This window comes from Vicugna pacos, chromosome 23 (genome assembly GCF_048564905.1).
Source record: "Vicugna pacos chromosome 23, VicPac4, whole genome shotgun sequence".
NCBI classification, from domain to species: domain Eukaryota; kingdom Metazoa; phylum Chordata; class Mammalia; order Artiodactyla; family Camelidae; genus Vicugna; species Vicugna pacos.
In genome coordinates this window covers 16,755,248-16,776,955 of record NC_133009.1, presented here as the reverse complement: position 1 = coordinate 16,776,955, position 21,708 = coordinate 16,755,248, and the positions used below count along the sequence as shown (strand labels likewise).

At 33.3% G+C, this 21,708-nt stretch overlaps 1 protein-coding gene across 5 annotated transcripts in view; it reads left to right on the top strand.

Moving 5' to 3' along the window:
- The window catches only part of SWT1 (SWT1 RNA endoribonuclease homolog), an 82,699-nt gene that overhangs the window by 31,496 nt on the left and 29,495 nt on the right, over window positions 1-21,708 (top strand). For 4 of the 5 annotated variants that reach the window (XM_015234777.3, XM_072948539.1, XM_072948540.1 and 1 more), the window contains 6 exons: window positions 1,546-1,691; window positions 3,114-3,277; window positions 4,481-4,619; window positions 8,387-8,535; window positions 12,897-13,078; window positions 17,772-17,903. In XM_015234777.3, coding sequence (XP_015090263.1) covers window positions 1,546-1,691; window positions 3,114-3,277; window positions 4,481-4,619; window positions 8,387-8,535; window positions 12,897-13,078; window positions 17,772-17,903 — 912 coding nt within the window. Of the gene's footprint in view, window positions 1-1,545; window positions 1,692-3,113; window positions 3,278-4,480; window positions 4,620-8,386; window positions 8,536-12,896; window positions 13,079-13,354; window positions 14,917-17,771; window positions 17,904-21,708 lie in introns of those variants that run through there. The other variant, XM_072948541.1, reaches the window with a different exon arrangement.

Below are 21,708 nucleotides of genomic sequence, written 5' to 3'. Positions count from 1 at the left end.
GTAAATGTTTGTTTTAAGCTGCTAAGTTTTGGGGACACATTTTTACACAGCAATAGATAACTAATACATGCACATACTTTGGCTCATTTGATATTGTCTCACAGCTGTAATATATTTTTTTAACCTTTTATTCTCTTTCTGTTTCAGTTTGGATAATTTCTTTTGAACTGTCTTAATATTTGTTTCTTTCCTCTCCAGTGTTCAGTCTCCTGAGGACCCTGTTGAAGGCATTCTCCATTTCTGTCACTATAGATTTTTTATTGTTAGCACTTCGATTTGATTTCTGTGATTTTCCTCTATGCTGAAACTGCCCATCTGGTTTTGCATGCTATTTACTTTTTCCATTAGAGCCTTTAGCTTATTAATCAAAATTATTTACAATTTCCTATCAGATAGCTTTAATCTATGTCATATCTGAGTCTAGTTCTGTTGGTTGCTTTGTCTCTTGGCAGTATGTTGATTTTTGGAGCATAATTTATAAGCAGACTTTAGGACTCACTTTCTCTGTAGTTTCCTCCCTTCTTCAGTTTCTCCCTTAACTTTCTATATGCTCTGGCCAGCCCTGAATGTTGCCTTCTGACATTTCAAACCACAAAGTCTGTGGATTTCTGTTGTAAGGCATTGATAAATTGGGGAATGCCCTCGGGCAAAAAGAAACTTGTACCTCTTACCAGTGCAGTGTCTGTGTCTTGAATGTAGACTTCCCTCCACCTTCTACCTACATTTTATTGTTCTCTAGTGCCTTCCAACAGGTTTGTTTTTTTTGGTTGGGGGGTGTCCAGATTTTCTAATTCTCATTATGGGAGAGTTAGTCAGACCAGGATACTCTGTCATTAACAAAGGCTGGAATCCTTCTAGGCTCAACAACAACAGTTTAAGAAACACTGATCTGATTATGTCATTTCTTCATTGAAGCCCTTAAATCTCTTTCAGTTTATTAATGTCCTTGCCTTTCTCTGTATCTATGTAAACTGGTCTCATGTACTATAGTCTAATCATATTGGCTACTTTCAGCAAATAACAAATTCACACTATTTGTCTTATGCTCACTCTTAAGTAAATTTGTAATTGCCTGCCATGTGTAAATTATTGATCTTACAATGGCTCTCTATGTTTATTTCTCTTGGGGTGATCATAGTCCTGTGTTCAAATATATCTCCCACTTAACCAGGTATAACTTTGAACTAGTTACTTAACCTTTTTATACCTCAGTTTCTGATATGTGAAATGGGGATAAAATTAGTAGCACTCCTATCAAAGGGCTTTTTTGTGAGAATTAAATGGATTGATATATAAGTGCTTAGAACAGTGCCTGGTACTAGGGAAACATTTATATATAATAATAATTATTATTCTTAAAAGTTCATATGATGTGACTGTAGTGTATGTTAATTCTTTTATCATCTGTATTTTTAAAAACTGTTATCCTTTGTTAATATATATGCTGAGAATCACCAGCCTCTGATTAGATTCCATGTGTTTTTGCTTGCCATGTGATTTATCTCATAAAAAATAAAATATTTCTCCCTCCTAACTCAATCTTAGGGATGATAGAAATTTAAGAAACAAAGGCCTAATAAGTGGTGTGAAGTCACTGAGTAAAGAAGAATTGAGTGGAGAGTTATTAAACTTGTCTCTGAACACAGATGTATGTCATCAGCCTTGTATATCTAAACAACAGTTGAAAGCAGGTAGTATTCTTACTATGAACAATGAGAAATATATCTTACTTCGTGTACTAAGATGACTGATAACAGCTGGAATTAACAGTAAATTTTTATTTTGTACATTTAAAATAACATTGTTTAGAGTATTTGCTGGCACATAAATGGTAGAAATGAATGAAAAATTATAATGGTAGTCTAAAAGAAAACATAACATTTTTGCCTTCTACATATACTTTTACAAATTAATTTGAATTTTTGTGCGTACACTCACATACATTTTTATATATTTCTAATCACTGTGTGCATCCTATTTTTCACCTTACAGAGTATACCTTTTAAATTAATGGTTACAAGAAATACTCATTTGAGGCAGAGAGAAATTTTTAGCTCCTCTTTAAAATTAGTTCCACATTTATAAATTTCTATTAATATAGTAAAAACTCAATAATAGAGAAACTTAAAGGACTCCAATAATATTTTGTTTTTTAATTTAAATTAATACTTAAGAAAGCTAAAGGCAATACCATTGTTTTATCTCTTTTTCCACCAAAATAATCTGTTCTATAGCTTGGTATTTGGTGGAATATTATATTAAACCTGACATAATTAAAAAAATACATTCCATCATTTACCTCTGTGGGGAAAGTACTGAAGTCTCAAATAGCATATATATATATGCTTCATATATTGATATATACACATAAATTATTTGACTTTTTTGGTAATAACATTTGTTTTGTCATAATATTCAAAATAGTATCCAGAGGGAGTAATAGGATATTCTAGTTTATGGTTTTTCAAGGAAAGCATCCTTCGGTTTGCCCATTATATTACTGTCATTTTAAATCCTTGGTTTGTATTTGTAGAGATAAGCCACTTAATATTTTGAATTTTGCCATAAAGAAATTATAATTGTTTGCAGATGTCAAAATAGTAATGATAAAGAAATAATATCAGGTAAAATAATAAAAACTCATTTTAGAAGGGGAAGCCATAATGCAGAGATTTTGGTCTTTTCAAAACCAAAATGTGATTGGGAGAATATACTATTTGTAGAAAAAAACACATTTTGATCCATAGTTCTTGGTTTTCTGTTATAAACAGATATAAAGCATTCTTTTAATTTTCACTTTTTTTGAAAATAATAAAATTTAAATTTTGGTTAAAATATCACACACATTTCTCAAATTTCTATTTTAGCAAAAATACTTAGTTGTCTTTTATCAAAAAGATAATGCATTTGCTAATGTAATGTTGCATCTAAAACAACTGTACTGGAGATAAATTTCTAAACACTGTTTTAAAAATAAAATATTTGTTTTCTAGGTAGCTCAGATACTAATTCTGTACATTAAATGTGTATTATTTACAGCCAATTACCAATTATATTTGTAAACTATTTGCTACTAGTGTCCTAAATAAAGCCTATAACTATTTGTTTTAAAGAGGCAACATCTTTGGAGGAGAACTTTGAGGAAGAATCTACAAATTCTGGGCTACTCATTCAACTCGAAAGCATTGTATCTGATCTTGAAAAATCTCTTGGAACAGCTTTATCTTCAATATTAGAAACAGAAATGAAAATCGCTTTTGGAAACCTCTGGATGGAGGTGATTATTTCAGCTCTTAGTGGAAAATTTCTTTTTCATGGCTAAAGATTTGTTACCTTATTGTAAGAGACATTACTTGTATAAAATGTATAAACTTTGTTGTAATAATGTAGACCACAGTCTATTTTTTTCTTGAAGTTTTTGGAATAATTCTTTGGAAATTAAGTAATGGACATTTCCCAAAGATTAGGACTATACTTTATCATTCTTTCTTTAGTAAACAGATACTTATTGTGCATCTACTGTGTGTTAGACACATTGCCTCCCTGGGGCTTAAATTGAATTCAGGAAACCTTCTCACATATTTAGTTTACTTGAGTCAAAATGTCTAGGGAATTACCCTAGCAATATATATTCAGAAAAAGAAGTATATATTTTGGCTATGTCATGTAACTATGAGAATCAGAGTATAAATTTGATCATATTAGCAAAATATTTAGAATTTTCTTTAGATTCACATCCTTTCCACAGCCAATAAAACACATTTGGCAATAGTGGGTTTTTTAGCTTAATGTTTGCTATGCACGTGTATAGTTGGGAGAAACATTATTCTCCACTAATTGTAAATTGTATCTATTCCAGATATGCTTTGAGATTCTAATATTTGCCATTATGGCTTGATTATGTTATCAAGTGTTGAACCAAGGTGATAAAGAGTGAGTAGAAGATTCTAGGAAAGTTGCCATAAATTAGATTTCATAATGAGTCCAGGAAAATCATTGCATATGAGCGATTCAAAAAAAGATGTGCTGACATTTTGTAGTACTAAATGATTAATCTTCTTTATTAACGTGTTTTATAAGAGTGTAGCAAGTGTCAATTATAGTTGACAACTATTTTCTATATAGATTTTTCTCCTAGTTTTATGGAATTATTAGATTGATTTCCTCATAGAAATGACCATGTTGAAAAGTAGATTGATAACCTCTGTTGAATAAAACTATGCTGCTTCTGATCAGAGCTATGCTTTCTTTTTATACACATAGTTTCTGGAGCTTTAAGGATTAATAATAATACGAATTTTATAAAACCAATTTGTGATGGAATTAGCATTTTAAAATTATGATTTCCTTTTAATAAAACATATTTTAGTTTAAAAAGAAATTCACTAACTATATTTTGCCAAGAAGTATATGTAGGATTTCCTACATAGGTACTTTTTAATAGTAGAAATAATAAATCAATGATGCTGATTTTTTCTAGATTCTGTACTTGAAACCACCGTGGACTTTAATACATTTATTACAGTGCTTTAGAAAACACTGGTTGGCTGTATTTGGATTAGTTATGGAAAAGAGCTTGCTTGTAACTGTTGAGAGCCTATATGAAAATCTCTATAAAGGTATGAATTTTTTAATTTTATCTTTAGCAATGTTGTATTAAAATCAGACTAACAGATACATTCCATAGAATGTGAAGATGAATTAATAAAGATTTGTCAGTTAGTTCCTTAACCATTTATACCTCTGATTTCTTAAGGAGATTTGTGGCAGCTGGATGAGTGGATACAATTCCTAGTGCTTGTGGCTGAGAATGGTATCATTGTTGATGTTCCTGGATAGTGTGAACATATAATTTTTAATAATGTTTGAAAACTTTTTAAGCCCTGTTTTATAGTTTATTTAGGTATGCAAATAGATTTGTTTAGATTTTTTTCATTTCTTACCATGTTTAACATACCAACTTTGACCATATTTCATGTACTAATTTTGAAAAATAGTATATCAAGGTTTCTATCTGAAATATGTGGATAAAGAATAGGAAACCTTTGGCTTTGGTGCATAGTGAATTTTAGAATCAGATGAGACTACAGTCAAGCACTTAGTTGGTGATTTTTAAACTCTGTTACACAGAGCCTTCTTGAAGTCCCTCTGCAGTTGCCACAGATTGGAGGTGGAAAGGTTGATGGGGAGCCTTGTATTAGTGCACCTTTGACCCTCAACCCCAACTTCAGCCATGCAGTTTTCTTTTATTTGTTTATATATGGAGTTTCCATGTAGGATTAAAAAACGAAAGTTCATCTACTAAGAAGAAAAAGATGTGATAAAGCACTGATTTGATGTTATTAAAGTGTTTTATGATTAAAGAAACTAGTCTTGAGAGAGTAAATTATTTGTCCGAAGAGAACAGCTAGATTTGTCTTGCTATCCCTTTAAAAAGCAGAGTGTAACTGTTATTAGATTATTCAGGTGGTTCTTGATTTTTCTCAAACTCCTAACATGAAGTGATCTGTTTATTGTTTTATGTATTAATTATATTCTGCCCACCTTTAAAAAATAACTGTGAGTTTATGTGGTCCATTAAATAACAACCTGAGTATAAGAGGGTTTAAGTTAGGCTTACAGGCACAAGAGCCAGGTAATGAAGAATAAGAAAGGTAGTTTTACTATAAAACGTATGCAAACAATTATTGCAACACTGGAATGCAGATTTTAACACTAAGCTTCTTGGAAGCTAAGGCAAACCAGGAACATTCTATGGTGGGCATACTACTTTTCTCTTTCCCTTGAAATATAAACTGTTTGAAAATGTTTTATATCTTTAAATATTCCCCCAAGGGATTTGAAGTGCCTAGTCAGTGCCTTATGACTATATGTGGTAGATGGTGTGTGAATATCTGTTTTTGAAAGTTACCGAGTTTTAAAGTAAAGACACTTTCCAGGCATGAGTCTTTAACTATAGAAATTATTTATTAAGGGCATTATTATATAAGGGACGTGGAACAACATATTGGACTGACCTTCAAAGCAGTTTTGTAAGATGTATAGAAACATTTTTCATATCTTTTACTAGGGGCATAATATAGTTGATTCTATCAAAAGAAAAAGTCCTTAAACAATGTATGATCTTGGGCAAGCTTTGGTTTTAAACACGGGGTATCTGGTTGCCATTTTGCGTTTGTTTTTCCAGGGCTGGGCAGTGTTTTACGTACAGCTTAGAGGTAGGAGTCAGCAGCTCTAACTACTTATTTCTAACAAGGAGAGAAGTGAAGAAATGGTAACTGTTCGTTTTGCTGAAAACTCATTTTGGGGATCATTGTGTGTAAACTTTTATTGATTCTAGGTCTAGAAGAATCTGATGCCTAATGTTTACTGACGTGAAGAACGTGTTAATAGAATTATAAAAAAGCCTTCTGCTCTAAAATGATTTTGAATTAGAAAAATCAGTTTATGATTTTGCTCACTATCTTTTAAGAATATCCTCAGCTGTTGAATTATACGTATTTGTTTAATTTCAGTATACCAAACGTGTATCCTTAGATCAATTCATAGAAAACTGTGTGGAAAATGAGTAGTAGCTTTTTCTAACTTTGTGGTCATATTGACTTTAACCTAAATAATTATTGAATTTATATAAGCATTAAACTATGTCAACCATGTAAGATTTATTTTTACATTGAGTCTAGGCACTGGATTGATCATTGTTATCATACTTTTGCCCACAGTACAGAATTCTTGTAAGTTAGAAATAAAATGATTAATTCAAGTATGTAAGATCTACTGAACATAGACTACACTGGAGAAGTACCCTTAAAAGTTGTGCCCAATTTCTTCTCCTGAGGAGATTTCCAGGTTCATCAAACCTTCGTTTCATCTTCTGTGTAGCATCTCTCATCTCTTCTTTTCCCACAGGAATTTAAACTAGTTGTTGATTTTTAAAATAACTAAAAGTGTTTTGTAAAAGTTTTTGGTAAAGTGTTTAAAAATAACTAAAAGTGTTTTGTAAAGAAATAGACTGCTTGATAAAAGGGAAGCCAGAAGCTTGGCTATAACCATCACATTAGATTAGAATTTATGAATATTGTGTAATTAATTATGAAAGTAGACTCTTTATTTTCATTTAACCTTTCAATATTTCACAAGCAAATACTTATATAAGTGATAAAAAGAAACTGTTTTTTTAAACTCAATGCCAGTGAAAAACCATGCTGCTATTTCAGAATGTAACAATCTCTGAGCTGTGAATGTTAAAACAGGACAAGCACACTGTGGCATGCTTACTGTGAACACCTATGAACACTGTTATTTAGTGCTCTGTCTTAATAATGGAAATGATTTTTTTCTGCTCTGATTTCGGTGACATTAGAAAGTTACTTAACTTCGTTGTCACCACTTCTGATTTGAGAATTTAAAGTAACTTTAGTTCCTTAAGAGGAAACTGTTATGCCTTTAAATGATTACTCGTAGATTAACTAACTTTCCTAATTTATGGGGGAAGAAAATTCCACTGGATTCTCTTTCCCACAGCTCCTTGTTACTCAGATTGTTTGTTTTTTGCTAAGGTTGTATGGTGTCCAGAGAGAACACATTTTGAATAAATCTAGTATTACATTTCATGTACTGGAATTTGAAGATAAATCACTACATGATAACTGAGTTTGATTATGAAAGGTACTGCTTATAACTTAAGTGCTTATCACCAAAATGTGACTCTTATGATGTCTCCTGGTAATCTGTATGCAGACAACCTCAGTTTTGAAAATCTGTGGTTTAAAACTCATTTGTTTGGTAATTCTCTCTCTTTTCTGAAGAGTATAATGTTCTTTCACTTACTTTTACTTTGAAGTTGAGGGAAGTTCTGGAATTTGAATACAGTCTCGATATTCACAGGGAATTGGTTCCAGGATCCCTGAGGATACCAGAATTCTCAATGCCCAAGTCCCTTATATAACATGGTGTAGTGTTTGCATATAACCTACACACATTCTCCTGTATACTTTACATTAACTCTTGATTACTTATAATACCTAATACAATGTAAAGCTATGTAAATAGATGTCCGTGCACAGCAGATTCAGGTTTTGACTTTTGGATCTTGAGGCAATTTTTTTTCCCCAAATATTTTTGACCCATAGTTGATTGAATCTGTGCACGTGGAACTGGTGAATAGGGAGGACTGACTGTATGGAATGCCAGAATCAACTCCAAGAAATTTGTCTAAAACTAATTATTGCTTTTTACACCAGAGAGATAAATTAGGAGTGGCCTGTAGATGTAAATGTGTACGCCTCTTAAATTTCATAATTATTATTAATTAGATATTTTTCCAAAGACATTTTTGTATGTATATTCACTCATATATTTTTTCTTCATAATTTTCTGTTGCCAGCTAATAATGCAGTGGATATTAAAACAGTGAAATTCCTGCTTCAGGATTCTAAAAGTCTGCTACATGCTTTCAGTACAAGGTCAAATTATGATGGCATTCTTCCACAGGCCTTTGCTCAAGTAAACAAACTACTCCAAACATTTTCAGAGGTAAGATACCTTTGGAATGCCATTTAGAGTAGCTAATCACATACATTCTAAAAATGTGTTTAGTAGACAATAATAGGTAAAAAATTCTCTTATTCTAACATATTAAAGCATTAAGTAAATTTTAAGTGAATTGAATGGAGACTGAGCAATCCTTATTATAAGTCATAAAACACATCCTCTTACGGAAGCAGTGTCATGTCACAGCAGTTGTTAGAATTTTATATTATTTCATTTATGGATAAAGAAAACTGCATTGTTGCTTGAGTACTCATTTTTCAGTGCCCCTGACAGCATGCATTAAAATACTTTGGAAATTTTCTTAAACATGCATATGCTAAGCCCCTCTCAAACTTTACTGAATTGAATTTCTGGCAGTGGTAACCAGTAATTTTTCGTTTGTTTCGCTTTTTATTTTGAAATAATTTCAAGCTTACAAGAAATTTGCAAGAGTCGTTTAAAGAATTCTCATATATATCTTTTAACTTTTAGATTCCCCAGTGTTAACATTTTATCACATTTGTGTTATTGTTTTCCCTATTTATCTATCGAAGTCTTTTTTTCTGAACTATTTAAGAATATGTTGCAGATATTAGCCCCCTTTATCCCTAAATATTTCCATATATATTTCCTAAAGAATAAGGGTATCTTATATACCTAGTATAATTAATCAGGAAGTTAATATTGACATAATTATCTAACTGCAGACCTTACTTAGACTTTGCCAGTTGACCTGCCAGTTCTTCAACAAGGCTCCTCATGTGATTCTGTATGCCTAGCACAGATGCTTGTTTGCTTCTTTGAGTTTTGCCCCTTTGTGAGTTTGACCCTGGTAATACTCTTTCTACAGTCTTCTAATTTCAAATCTAGAAAATTCTGGGAGTTTTATATGCCAGAAATAGCCCAAAAAACTCTGCATCACAATTGCTGGATAAGATATTAATAGTACTTTCATCTAGTATAAATATTTTTTTTCTTTGAGTTATTGAACTGGCCTGTTTTTTCTCAATAATTGTTCCTGGTAACATAGGTCCCACTAGCTGTGAAGGAATGAAAGGATTAGATGACACTAAATTTAATCATAGTTGATGAGGAAAGAACTTACTTAAGAGAGTATCTCATGGAGTAAAAGCATCATCTTTTTTATAAACTAATGGGAAATACGTGCTTATTTTTGAGGAAAGACTTGATTTAAGTGGTGAATGACCTTTTGGTTTAAGATGACCAAAACATTGGTCGTCGTATTTTTCTATGGCAAGTGTGACTTTTAGAATTATTTGTAGGAAAGAATGGACCTGCAGCTTAAGTATTGTACTTGAATTATGTAGGAAAAAATATATTATTCTCTCCGCTCACAGAACTGAGCCCTACACCCCATCTTGGTGAAACAAACACAGTGAACAAGATGGAAAGTTCAGACCACTAACAGGCTTAGCAGTCTTTGAATTAGAATTATTGAGATTTTTAAAAATTAGGATTGATTGAGATAAAAATAATGGTGAATATCGAGTTTTAAGGTCGTTTTGTCAATTGGAATCCTGGAGATGGGCGTTACCATGATAATGTGATCTTAAAATTTAGCATTGTTTAATAGTATGCCTATTGTATGTTGCCCACTGGGTATTTTAAAATACTGAATTGTTATTTAGCACGTTATTTATTCTTGGGTCTTGATTTTCCAGTTGCCACATTAGCAAGCAATTCAAGAAGCCAAGTGGCAGAGAATCTAGTACTTTTCCCCCAACACTTAGTATTAGTGTGATTGCTTGAAACAACCTGTATTGTTTCCACAATTAGAGCTCTCAGGTGTTTTATTTTCATGGTTGAAACAATTCATTGTCTGTCAGCCAGGAACTTTGTTATTTAGCTTGCGCTTTTAAAATAGACTTTCAATAGGAGTTGTTTTGTAGAATGCTTTAGATTTGATATATGACCTGAATACTTAGTCATGTGTCACTAACTTGAGCAACAAAAAGAAATAGATTACTTCCAGGAATAGGGTATCTAAATATAGTAACTGTTTAAAAAAAAATCCCTCTAATGTTAATTTACCAAGTGTAGGAAATAAGGAAAAGAGGAATATTCCTTATTTTTTGCTTCTGAGAAACCAAAATGGAAAGTTAAGTAACATCGTTTTCCAGATCTTTATATAAATGGGGTGGGACAGGGAAAAGATACATTTTTTTTCTTTTATAAACGTTTTAACCACCAAAAAGCAAACAAACAAAAACAATCTTGCTCTTCCAGGATGGTAATGAGACGGGAAGCCCCATAAAAAGACCGGCAGCCCCATAAAAAGACCGGCAGGACCCCTAGACAGGGCCACTGCTCTCCTCCCAGCACCCTCTGGTTCCCTGGCCCAGAGATTCTATCTCACTTTTTGCCTCTAAAGCGGCTAACTTACACCTAGAATTCTATTGGTTCCCTGAGCTCATTTCTGATTGGTTATTTCCTTCACTCCTGATTGGTTATTACTCTCACTTCTAATTGGCCCACTTTCCTAACTTCTGATTGGTCCATTTATAATACTTCATTTGCATGGAGCTCACTCCTAATTGGTCTATTTCTACAAAGCTTGTTCCTGGTTTGTCAATTTCTTTTGTACTTTATTTGCATATGAGGTGCAAAGTGTAAAACTGGCAGCCTATAAAAGGCCTGTGTAAACCTACACACGGGGTCCAGAGTTTAAAAGCATTAACTCCTCTGGCCCGGCTGGTGTAATAAACCTGAGTTCTCCAACTCTCCAAGTGCTGCTTGGTTTCTCGCCCAAATCCAGGTTGCTGTCACAACTGAGCTATAACACCGAGCTGTAACACAATTTTCCACAACAGTAGAATAATTAAAATCGGACTTGTTAATAAATATAAGAATTGTGCGTGTGCGTCAGAATCCCCATTCTTACAAGTTATGCTTTAACCTCTGGTTGTTTAACCTCTCTGAGCCTTAATTCCTTCTGTTATAAAAAGAGTATGATAATCTCTGCCTCAGAATTGTCCTGAGAATTGAATAAGTTAATGTTTGTAGAGCACTGAGTCCCGAGCATGTAGTAAGCACTCTGTAGGGGTTTGATAAAGCAATCTGTTTGCATAGTTGTGTACACTACTATTTGAGAGCTGAGGGAAAGCATTATGTGGTGATTAAACAAATTTATCTTAGAACAAAGTACATCTTTCCATCCATGTATATTTATTAAGTTCATAATTAATGTAAACAGGCAGTTTTCTTCCTGCCTCAAAACATATAAAAAGGTAATTTTTACTTTTATAGTTGGAGAGAGATTACAACCCAGTTCATAACTGCTGAAGGTCAAATTCTGTCCATGCCTCTTACCATCTGTGTGACCTTGAGTTACCTACCCTTTCTTTGCCTCAGTTATAAAATATAGGTAATCATAGTATCTACTTCATAAAGTCACTGTGAGGATTAAATGAGCTAATAGATATAAAGTTCTTAGAAAATTCCTGAGCATAAAAGATGCCCAGTAAATATTAACTGTTGTTACAGTTCTGGAAATTTTCTTTTTTTAAAATTTGATAAGCATAAAACTAATAATCCACCAAGCTAATCTTTGAAATCATACTTTTATCAACAAAGGAAACCTAAAGAAATGGAGTGATCTTATTTAAGTTCACAAAGAAGTTATAGTAGAACCCAAACAAAAAAATGCAAGTTATTAAACTCATGGTTAAAACTTCTTTCGATTCTATCAGATTTTTTTTAACCTAAGTTAATATTTTCCCCCAAGGTGATTTTTTAAAAGGTCACTTGAATCAATAGTATTGCTCTTCTACCATGCTTAAAAATACAGTCAGATCTATTCCTCCATATACTTTTTGCAGGGGGAGGGGAGAATTAGGTTTATTTATTCATTTATTTCTAATTTTATTTATTTATTTATTTTTAATGGAAGTACTGGGAATTGAACCCAGGACCTCATGTGTGCTAAGCAGGTGCTCTACCACTGAGCTATACCCTCCCTCCAGATCTTCTTAAATGCTTTTAATTGGTCATGCTATTTACTGCAGTCTCCTTCCATCCACTACCAGCCTTCTTAAAAAAATGATCTATAACTGTTGTTTCCGTTTCTTTGCTCACTTATTCCTTAATCCTTTATAGGTAGGATTGTACCTCTTATACTCTATAATAAATAGATTAGAAATATTATTTGATATAAATGGTAAAGGGAAATATGTGGTTTTTTTAGCTCTGATGCTTTTCTGGGAATAGTCTGTACATAATCAAGGACAAAGAATAATCAGCACTTCCTGGAAAGCTAGAACATTTCTAAGCCACAATTGGCATTCTTTTTCTCTCACTTACTATTGAAGGATTAGCTGTGTATTATGTAATTCTTATTTCCTCAGGTCAAGGCAAAATTTAAACGAAGTCCTTCAGAAAATACACCGGGTAAAAATCAAGAAAATACTTCTTCGATGAAATCTAACAACCAAGAAATCGCCATTTTCTCAGGTTCTCCCCAGCCCAATAGGCATCAAGAAATCTGGTCTATCCTAGAGAATGTTTGGATTACAATATATCAAAACAGGTACTAAATTTCCAAGAATTTTTGAAGTTTAAGGGTTTTCCATCAGTACTGCTATTCGTTAAACAGTGTTTGAGTTGTGAGTTCAATGTTTAATGTATTAGGTTGTTTCATGAGGGCCTTTTGTCAAATTGGTACCTTAGAAACAGTGATGCTTAAATAGGGGTGAACATCAGAGAATTACGGGGAGAGGTTAAAAATATATGCCTGGGTTCTATTCTTAGAAATTCTGATTCAGTAGGACTGAAATGAAGCTGAGCTAAATCACCTTCTCTCCAGGTGATCCAGATGTGAAACTTTGATGATAATCATTGCCTGTATATTTCAAAACCAATGAACAGTCACCAAGATTGGCTAAACAAAGTAGCAGGATACAAAGCTGTAAGATTTAAAATAATTTAAGAAAATGTCAGTCTGGATTAAAGAAAATTCATGTAAGATTTTTAAAAAGATAAATACTTTTACTTAAAAGGAAGAAATACTTTTATTACTTTCATACACATAAACTATTGTGGTCTTGGTAAAATGAAAAGGTGGAGACCATTTGTGGGTAGGTCTTTAAGTAAGCTGCTACTAGAGTAACTTAAAAAAAATTTAAAAACAACTGATTTTAAAGTAGGTCAACATTCTCTCCCATTCTTTTCCCCAAGTCCATGGTCTTTATATAATTAAAATGTCAGTCATACTGTATACCTTATAGTGAGTTTTTTGGCTTAATTAAGAGCCCAGTGTGACTGTTGTTTTGGATTAAGATCATCTTTCTGTTCTAGTTGTTTACAAGAACTGCAAAGTCGTATTAGCAGTCCACTTAAACATTTCAGTCAGTCATCTGTTACAACAGTGTAGATTTGGGACCCATTTTTAGTCCTTGGCTACCATTAAAATTTTTTTTCAAACAAATAGACTGTCTGTTATACTAAATAACTGTCTGACATGTGAACAAAAGAAAACAATATTTAAAATTTTGTATTTCCACATAAAGCAAAAGTTTTGTTGTTTTTGTCCAGTCTTAACATATTTTTAATGTTTTGGTTTAACAGATATTCTTGTTAGCAGAAAATTACGTATACCAAACAGAGATGATCACTTTCAAAATAAAACAGTTTAAAACAATATCTAAGATATTTTAATCATCCTTTCATTTAGAAAACACTTGAGTACTTTACACACCTTGGAAGTGACTATAATATACATACATTTGTGTTGGATGTTACAGAGTTTTGGGTAATTTCTGGATAATAGACCTTACAGTACTTTAGTAAGTGAAAAATGGTTATTTGTTTGATTAGTACATAGTTGTTGAAGCCTACTTCATTGTCTCCCATGCCTGTTGTGTACCAGAGTCACTGTAGAGCTTTTCAACATCTTCATGCTTGAGCCTTCTGTGTAGAGATGCTCGTTTGAAGATCTGGTAGGCCCTGTGCAGAGTTTTCCATAAAAAACTACTACTAGAGCACTTACACACAACTGTAAATGCCATCTTCTTGCCCTGTGTTCTTATCATGGTTCAGTAATCATTTGTGAACTTAATAGCATACCAGGTAAGGTTGTTATGTCTTTTCTATTTATAAAGAATTTGGATAAGTGTTAGATACTACTAATGATTCAAGTTTGAAAAAAAAATCTTTTCCTGCTATTTCTCATTCAAGCTTCTGACACATTTTTTAAGAAACATATATTTTGAATTTGCAGTGGGAATTGTAATTAAACAAAATGTCTTACTTTTTGCTGTTACTTTTCTCTGACTCAGAATTTTATTAATAGTGTGAAGGCAAAAGAAAAAAAGAAATTGTTTTTGACAACTTACTGATAATTTTTAATAAAGTTTTTAATAAAATTTTTTTAACTCTTTGATTTACTGATTGATGGCTTTCCTAGAAGTTTGTTTCCTGTATTCATTCGTCCTCTGTCTCTCTGCCTCTCTCTCTCTCACATACACAGAGACAAAATGCATATATACCCAGAAAAAGAAGAAGTGCCCATGGATATCAGTAATGCTTGTCTCTGGTTGGTGGACTATAGGCATTATATAGTTCTTCTTTCTATATTTCTGTATTTCAAACTTTATGAGATGACTGGGCTTTAAATTTATTTTAAAAATTTAAGAGATTTTTTTAAATAAAAAAATTTATAGTTTTTATTCCTAAAATAATAAATGCACAAAACCAGTTTTGTTTTTTTTTTAAATGGCAGCACTGGAAATTGAACCCAAGACCTTGTACATGCTAAGCAGTGCTGGGACAACTCAATAGCTACATACACTGCAAAAGAATGCAATTGGACCCTGATCTTAAACTACATACAAAAATTAACTCCAATTGGATAAAATATCTAAATACAAGAGCTAAACTATAAAACTATTAGAAGAAAATATAGGAATAAGTCTTCATGACCTTGGGTTAGGCAGTGATATCATAGACAGTGATATCAAAAGATAAAATAGGAGCAGGGCTGTCTGGTGCCGCAGACTGAACTGCAGAGCTCAGCAAGAGATAAATTAGATAAGTTAGACTTCATAAAAATTAAAGCCTTTTTCTGCATCAAAAGACACCATCAAAGTCAAAAGAAAGCCTACAGAATGAGAGAAAATATTTGCAAATCATGTATCTAATAAGAGTCCAGTATCCAGAATCTACAGTGAATCTTTAGAACTCAACAATAAAAAGAAAGCCTGATTAAAAAATGGGCAGAGGATTTGAATAAGAAGTACAAATGGCCAACACGCACACAGAAAGGTGGTCAGTGTCGTTAGGGAAATGAAAATCAACCACAGTGAGATACTGCTTCATACTCACGAGGATGGCCATTGGGGGAAAAAAAGGAAAATAACAGATGTTGATGAGAATGTGGAGAAACTGGAACTTTCATACATTGCTAATAAGAATGTAAAATTGTGCAGTCACTGTGGAAAACATATCTGTGGTTCCTCAGTAAGTTAAACATATAATCACAATAGCACCCAGCAATTCCATTCTTAGAATGGAATTCTCAAAAGAATTAAACACAAGATTTCAAACAAAAACTTGTACATGAATGTTCATAGCAATGCTATTTACAGTAGCCAGAGTGGAAGCAATCCAATGTCTGTCAACAGAAGAATGGGTAAACAAATGTGGTGTATTCATAAAAAGAGTGGTAGATCCATAAAATGGAATATTATTTAGCCATAAAAAGGAATGAAATAGCAACACATGCAACATGGATGAATGTTGAAAACATGCTAAATGAAAGAAGCCAGACACAAAATGTCACATAGTATATGATTCCATTGATATGAAATATCCACAACATGCAAATCTATAGAGATAGAAGACAGATTAGTGGTTACCAAGAATTGGGGGGAAGGAGGAATGGTGAGTGACTGCTTAATGGATGCAAACAGCATTTCCTTTTGGAGTGATGAAAATGTTCTGCAACTAGATAGTGGTGATAGTTGCACACATTGTGAAAATACTAAATACCGCTGAACTGTACACTTTACACTGTACACTTTAAAATGGTTAAAATGGTGAATTTTATGTGTATTTTACCACTGTTATACAAAAATGTTCTGGAAAGTACTGTAAAGTAGGGGAGAAATTTCCCTTGAATGCTACTACCTAAAGGTAACCATAGTTAACTTTGTTAATATTATGTATACCTAGCTTTGTTTTTAGGCATATACAGTAGTTTTCTGGGGCTGCTATAACAAATTACCACAAGATAGGTGGTTTAAAGTAGCAGAAATTTATTCACTTACAGTTTTGGAGGCTAGAAACTGAAATCAAGTGTCTGTAGTGTTGGTTCTTTCAGGAGATTCTGAGGGAGAATCTATTCCATGGCTGTCTCCTAGCTGCTAGTAGTTGCCAGCCGTCTTTGCAGATGTATCAGGATCGGGTCTCTGCCTTTGTCTTCGTACAGGGTAGTGCCCACCCTAATCCAGTATGACCTCATTTTAAGCTAATTGCATCAGAAAAGACCCTATTTTAAATAAGGTCACATTCTGAGGTTGTGAGTGAACATGAATTTTTGGGGGACACTCTTCAACCAATACAGCATGTTCTGATTTTTTTTTATGTAGTCTTTATGTTATAGAAGTAAATTTTGTGTACCTTAATTTTTCTGTTTCATAGATGGTATAAGTATCATTTTAGTAGTTGTTTGGTATTTCATCAGGCGGCTAATTCACTATTTACTTAACACTTTTTATATTGTTGAACATTTAGGTGATTACAAGTTGTTGCCCAATTGTGAATAATAATTATTAATATGTGATAGATTTCAAAAATTGGAATTACCAGAGTAAAGTGTATGAACGTTTATAACTTCCAATTTCAGCAAACTCTTAATCTGATGTCCCATTTTTTTCTTCATCCTTAGGTACTGAAGTACTGTCAGTATTTATGTACTGACTTGAACATAGATTGGTAGTATCACTTTCTTTCTATCTCTTATGTTCTCTTAGAGTGAAACATTATTCACACAGCTTTTACAGTATTACTTTAGATTAGACCTGTATATTGACCTATATCCTTTGCATTAATGGTAGCCTGGACTTTGACAAGTCATTCTCTTTTATTTCTGACTTAAATAGATCAGCATTGTGAAAGATGAGTTATAAATAGTACCTTATTTAATACATTAGAAATGAAAATACTTGAATTACAGTGAATATGCATGTGTACCCATGAGTATCTTTCTTTTTTCTCTATTTTAGCATGGATGTGTTTCAAAGATTGGGCTCAAATTCAGCTCTGACATCTTCAAAATTAGCATCATTTGAAGAAGCATTTGTATATCTTCAGAAGTTAATGGCAGCTGTTAAGAATATTCTTGGAGGAATTCAGAGGTAAACACTAATTAATTTAAAGTTTCATTTATGTATTATTTTTCTCTTCTCAGCTTATCAGCTTTTTCAGAGTCTCTGAGAGTCTTCCAGCAAGTTTTGTAAGCTAATGGCGTTTAGGTTTAACTTTTCCTCCTCCCTTGCAAAGAATCCCTGTTTCTAGTTTGGACCACAAGAATGTTTCCAACTTTTCTCTTTCCAGAAAAAAAAATAGACCAGATTGTCTAAGCTCCATAAGGAACATTATTTTTTTATTGAATAACTGTAACTCTAAGAACAGTTCCTAGCACATAATGGGCACTCAGTAATTACTTGTTGAATAAGTACATGTTAAGGTAATTAACACTGCCCTTTAAAAACAAATATACCTTAGTATTTGTTAACATGATTGATTTCCTCCAATACAGACTCATAGTACAACAAACTGGAAAAGTTCAAGAAGCAGCATAGTCTTATGATGTTTTGAGACTCATACATATGTGATATTTTAAATGTTTGTGCAACGTATAGAAAACATAGTCCCAGAAAGATATAGAATGGACCATACCACCTTTATAGCATGAAGTCAGGTATTTCCTTTTGTGGCACCAAAGGAGAATACTAAACTTAATTTTCAGTTTTTAAAAATATATACCAAAATTGCTTGACCTGAATTAGACATGTAGCTTGCTAACAGAAGAATACTATTCTTTATAAATTAAAAAACAAAACTGAAACATTGATTTTTAGTATCTTCAAGTTATAAAAACTTGGATTTTCAAAACAATAGTATTTTTTGTTTGCATTTTCATTTCTCTTTAAGGGTTTTAGGAAACTTTGTCTCATTGTTAAGGCATAAAGCATTTGTACCTCTTTTTGGATCACTTGGCTAGATGATTCATAGAATAAAAAATTACCAAAGCTTTTTGCCACTCTTAAGTTACTAATGAATTGAAGATGTGGCAGATCCCAAGACAAATTAAATATCACATCTAAGTGCACTGTCTTTTTTATTTAAGGCAATATTAAACAAGAGTAGCTCTGTGAAGAATATTCAGGTCTGATTTTAGCTATGTAAAAGCTGTTGCGTATGCTAGGTTGCATACCAGCCAGCCTTGATACTGCCTTTTCTACGAAGGTAGGGGGTATCAATCTGTATTCAGTTACTCAACAAATGTTTATTGAGCACCAGCTACTCTTGGCTCATGGTAGGCTCTAAGGAATGAAAGATAAATAAGATACAATCTCTGACTCCACTTATAGGAATAGTGCAAACAGTCACATTGAAACAAATAATTGCAATAGACAGTTATTAATATTTGAATAGGAACATAGGCGGTGGAGGGAGAGGAGGTTTGGCAATAGATGAGGCTGATTTGAGGTTGGAGGGAAATGTCTTATAGGCCACTTAAAGCAGTTTCCCCTTTATCTTGTGGGCTAATATTTCACACATCCAGAGCCATTAATTATGCATCTTGACAGAAGTATTCCTGGTCTAAAAAGGTTTGGAGATAATGCATGCTATATTACCCACTTGGAAAATCACTATAAATCCACTAACATGTTAATGGGTTTTATAGACCTTCGCTGTAGAGAAACCTTTTTAATTTTCAGGGCTTTAAACATATTGATGCCTGGGACCCAACCCCAGAGATTCTGATGTAATTGGTCTGTGTGTGTGTCTGGCTATCAGGAGTTAAAAAAAATTTCTCCAGGTGATTCTAATGTGTAGACAAAGTTGAGAACCATTAGCCAGTGTGCTTAACCAGTGGTTCTCAGGGTGGTCACAGAAGCAGCATCATGGTCATCACCTGGAACTTGTTAAAAATGCAAATTATAGAATCCTGCCAGACCTACTGAATCAGAAATTCTGGGGGTGGGGCCCAGCAGTCTTGTCCTCCAGGAGATTCTATGCACCACAGGCCTAAGTGGTGCTGAGACCCAGTGGCCAATTAGAATCATCTGGGAGTTTAAAAAAAACAACCAAAAAAACGATGGCCAGGCACTGCCTTAAACCTGTGCAATCTGAATCTCTGGGAGTGGGACCTGGCTGGAAGCAGTTTTACAGACCCTGCTAGTGATTCTCATGTGGAGCCAGGATTGAGAAGGTACAGCATATGTCGCTCACATAAGCTGTGTCTAAAGAAAGAAATACTTGAATTTTAAGTCTGATCAGTTCTGTTAATTCTTTCCTCTAAGGACATAACACCTCTAGGAATAAGAAGATGTAGGTGGCTCTGCTACCTTTTAGCATGTGACCTGGGGCAAATTATCTTGAGCCTCAGTCTTTATCTGTGAAACAGGCATAGCAATGCCTTCCCAGAGCTTTTTGCAAAGTTACTGTGTTTTGAAAGTCAGCTGGTGGTATAACTAACCGAACCAGTGATTCTCTGCTTATTTGTTGGGGAACTTGCTAGAAATGTAGAGTTGTAGATCTTATCCCAGACTTCCTGAAATCACAGTATCTGTAGATGTTTTTTAGAGGAGGAAAGTTGTATTTTTAACAAGTTTTGCAGATTTATATGCAGTTGTTGAGGGACCACAGTTAAAGAAACTAATCCAGCCTCCTGTAATAAGTGTATGAGAGCCTCCTGAGCTACCAGTAGAGGGCATGATGAATAAAAGTTCTGTTTATTTGAGCGTTCCTTAATCACCAGGGAACTACTAACGCTGCAAAGTTTTTTCCCTTCGGACAATGGATATTTAAATCAAAATGTAATAGAAGTTAATAATTATATTGTTTTGTCAAGTGTATATGTGGCCTTAAAATCATTTAAGAAACAGAGTCATGTTAAATCAAGGTATGTTTAGTTAGAAAAGTTGGGTGGGCTAACTATGAGTGGACTTTTAAACACTGAAGAATATACTTCAACTTTGTAGTGACTGCAAATTCATTAGCATTTTTGGATGTTTGTTAAAATGGAATAGGTTCATTTGGTTTTGAGATACGTGTTCAGTGAATATACGTCAACTTTGTTTCTTTTTATCATAGCAGATCACTTAACGGTGTTACATTAGGAATTAGTCATAGATGACCTGTTAACCAGGTCTTCCAGTTAAAGAAGTGAATGAAAATGTGTTTTCTGAGCTAAGAGTTTGTGCTTCTAGTTCCGGGTTTATCCCGTTGTAGCTGACCTCGTACATGCCGTCTACCCTCTCTAAGCCACAAGTTTGTCTCCTTAGTAAGTGAGAATACTGATGCCTTCTTTAGATCATGTTTGTGAAAATATTTTTTAAACTGTCAAATATTTACAAATGTTAGTCTTTATTTTCTCCTTAAAGCTAATATGTTATATTTGAAACGTTTTAAAGTGTGTATTTCAATTTTAATAAGGCTCTAAACATGATTGTGATGAGATTGAAAATATTGGTGGAACACTTGTCTACACAGTTTTACAGTTGAGAGCAGAATATGTAATTTGTGTAAGCTGAAAAGGAGATGGGAATATTGCTGATTACTATGCCTTTTTGCACATTTTCTTCTCGGGTAGGAAAGTGAACTTAACTCATTTGCTGTTGGCTTAGAAATGGCTTCGCTCTTTCTCATCCTTCCCTTTATGTGTAAATATGATTAGTTTGAGCACTTTTTGTGGGAGGGTGGTAATTAGGTTTATTTATTGATTTATTTTTAGCGGACCTGCTGGGGATTGAACCTAGAACCTTGTGCGTGCTAAGCATGCACTCTCCGCCTTGAGCTGTGCCCTCCCCCCACTTTGAGCACTTTTGTGATTGATTTCCTTATCTAAACACTATTGAACCAGAGTCAGTACTCTCTCCATGTGGACAAAAGTGTTTTAAGATTTTTTTTTAGGTCAGTACTACCTAGTCT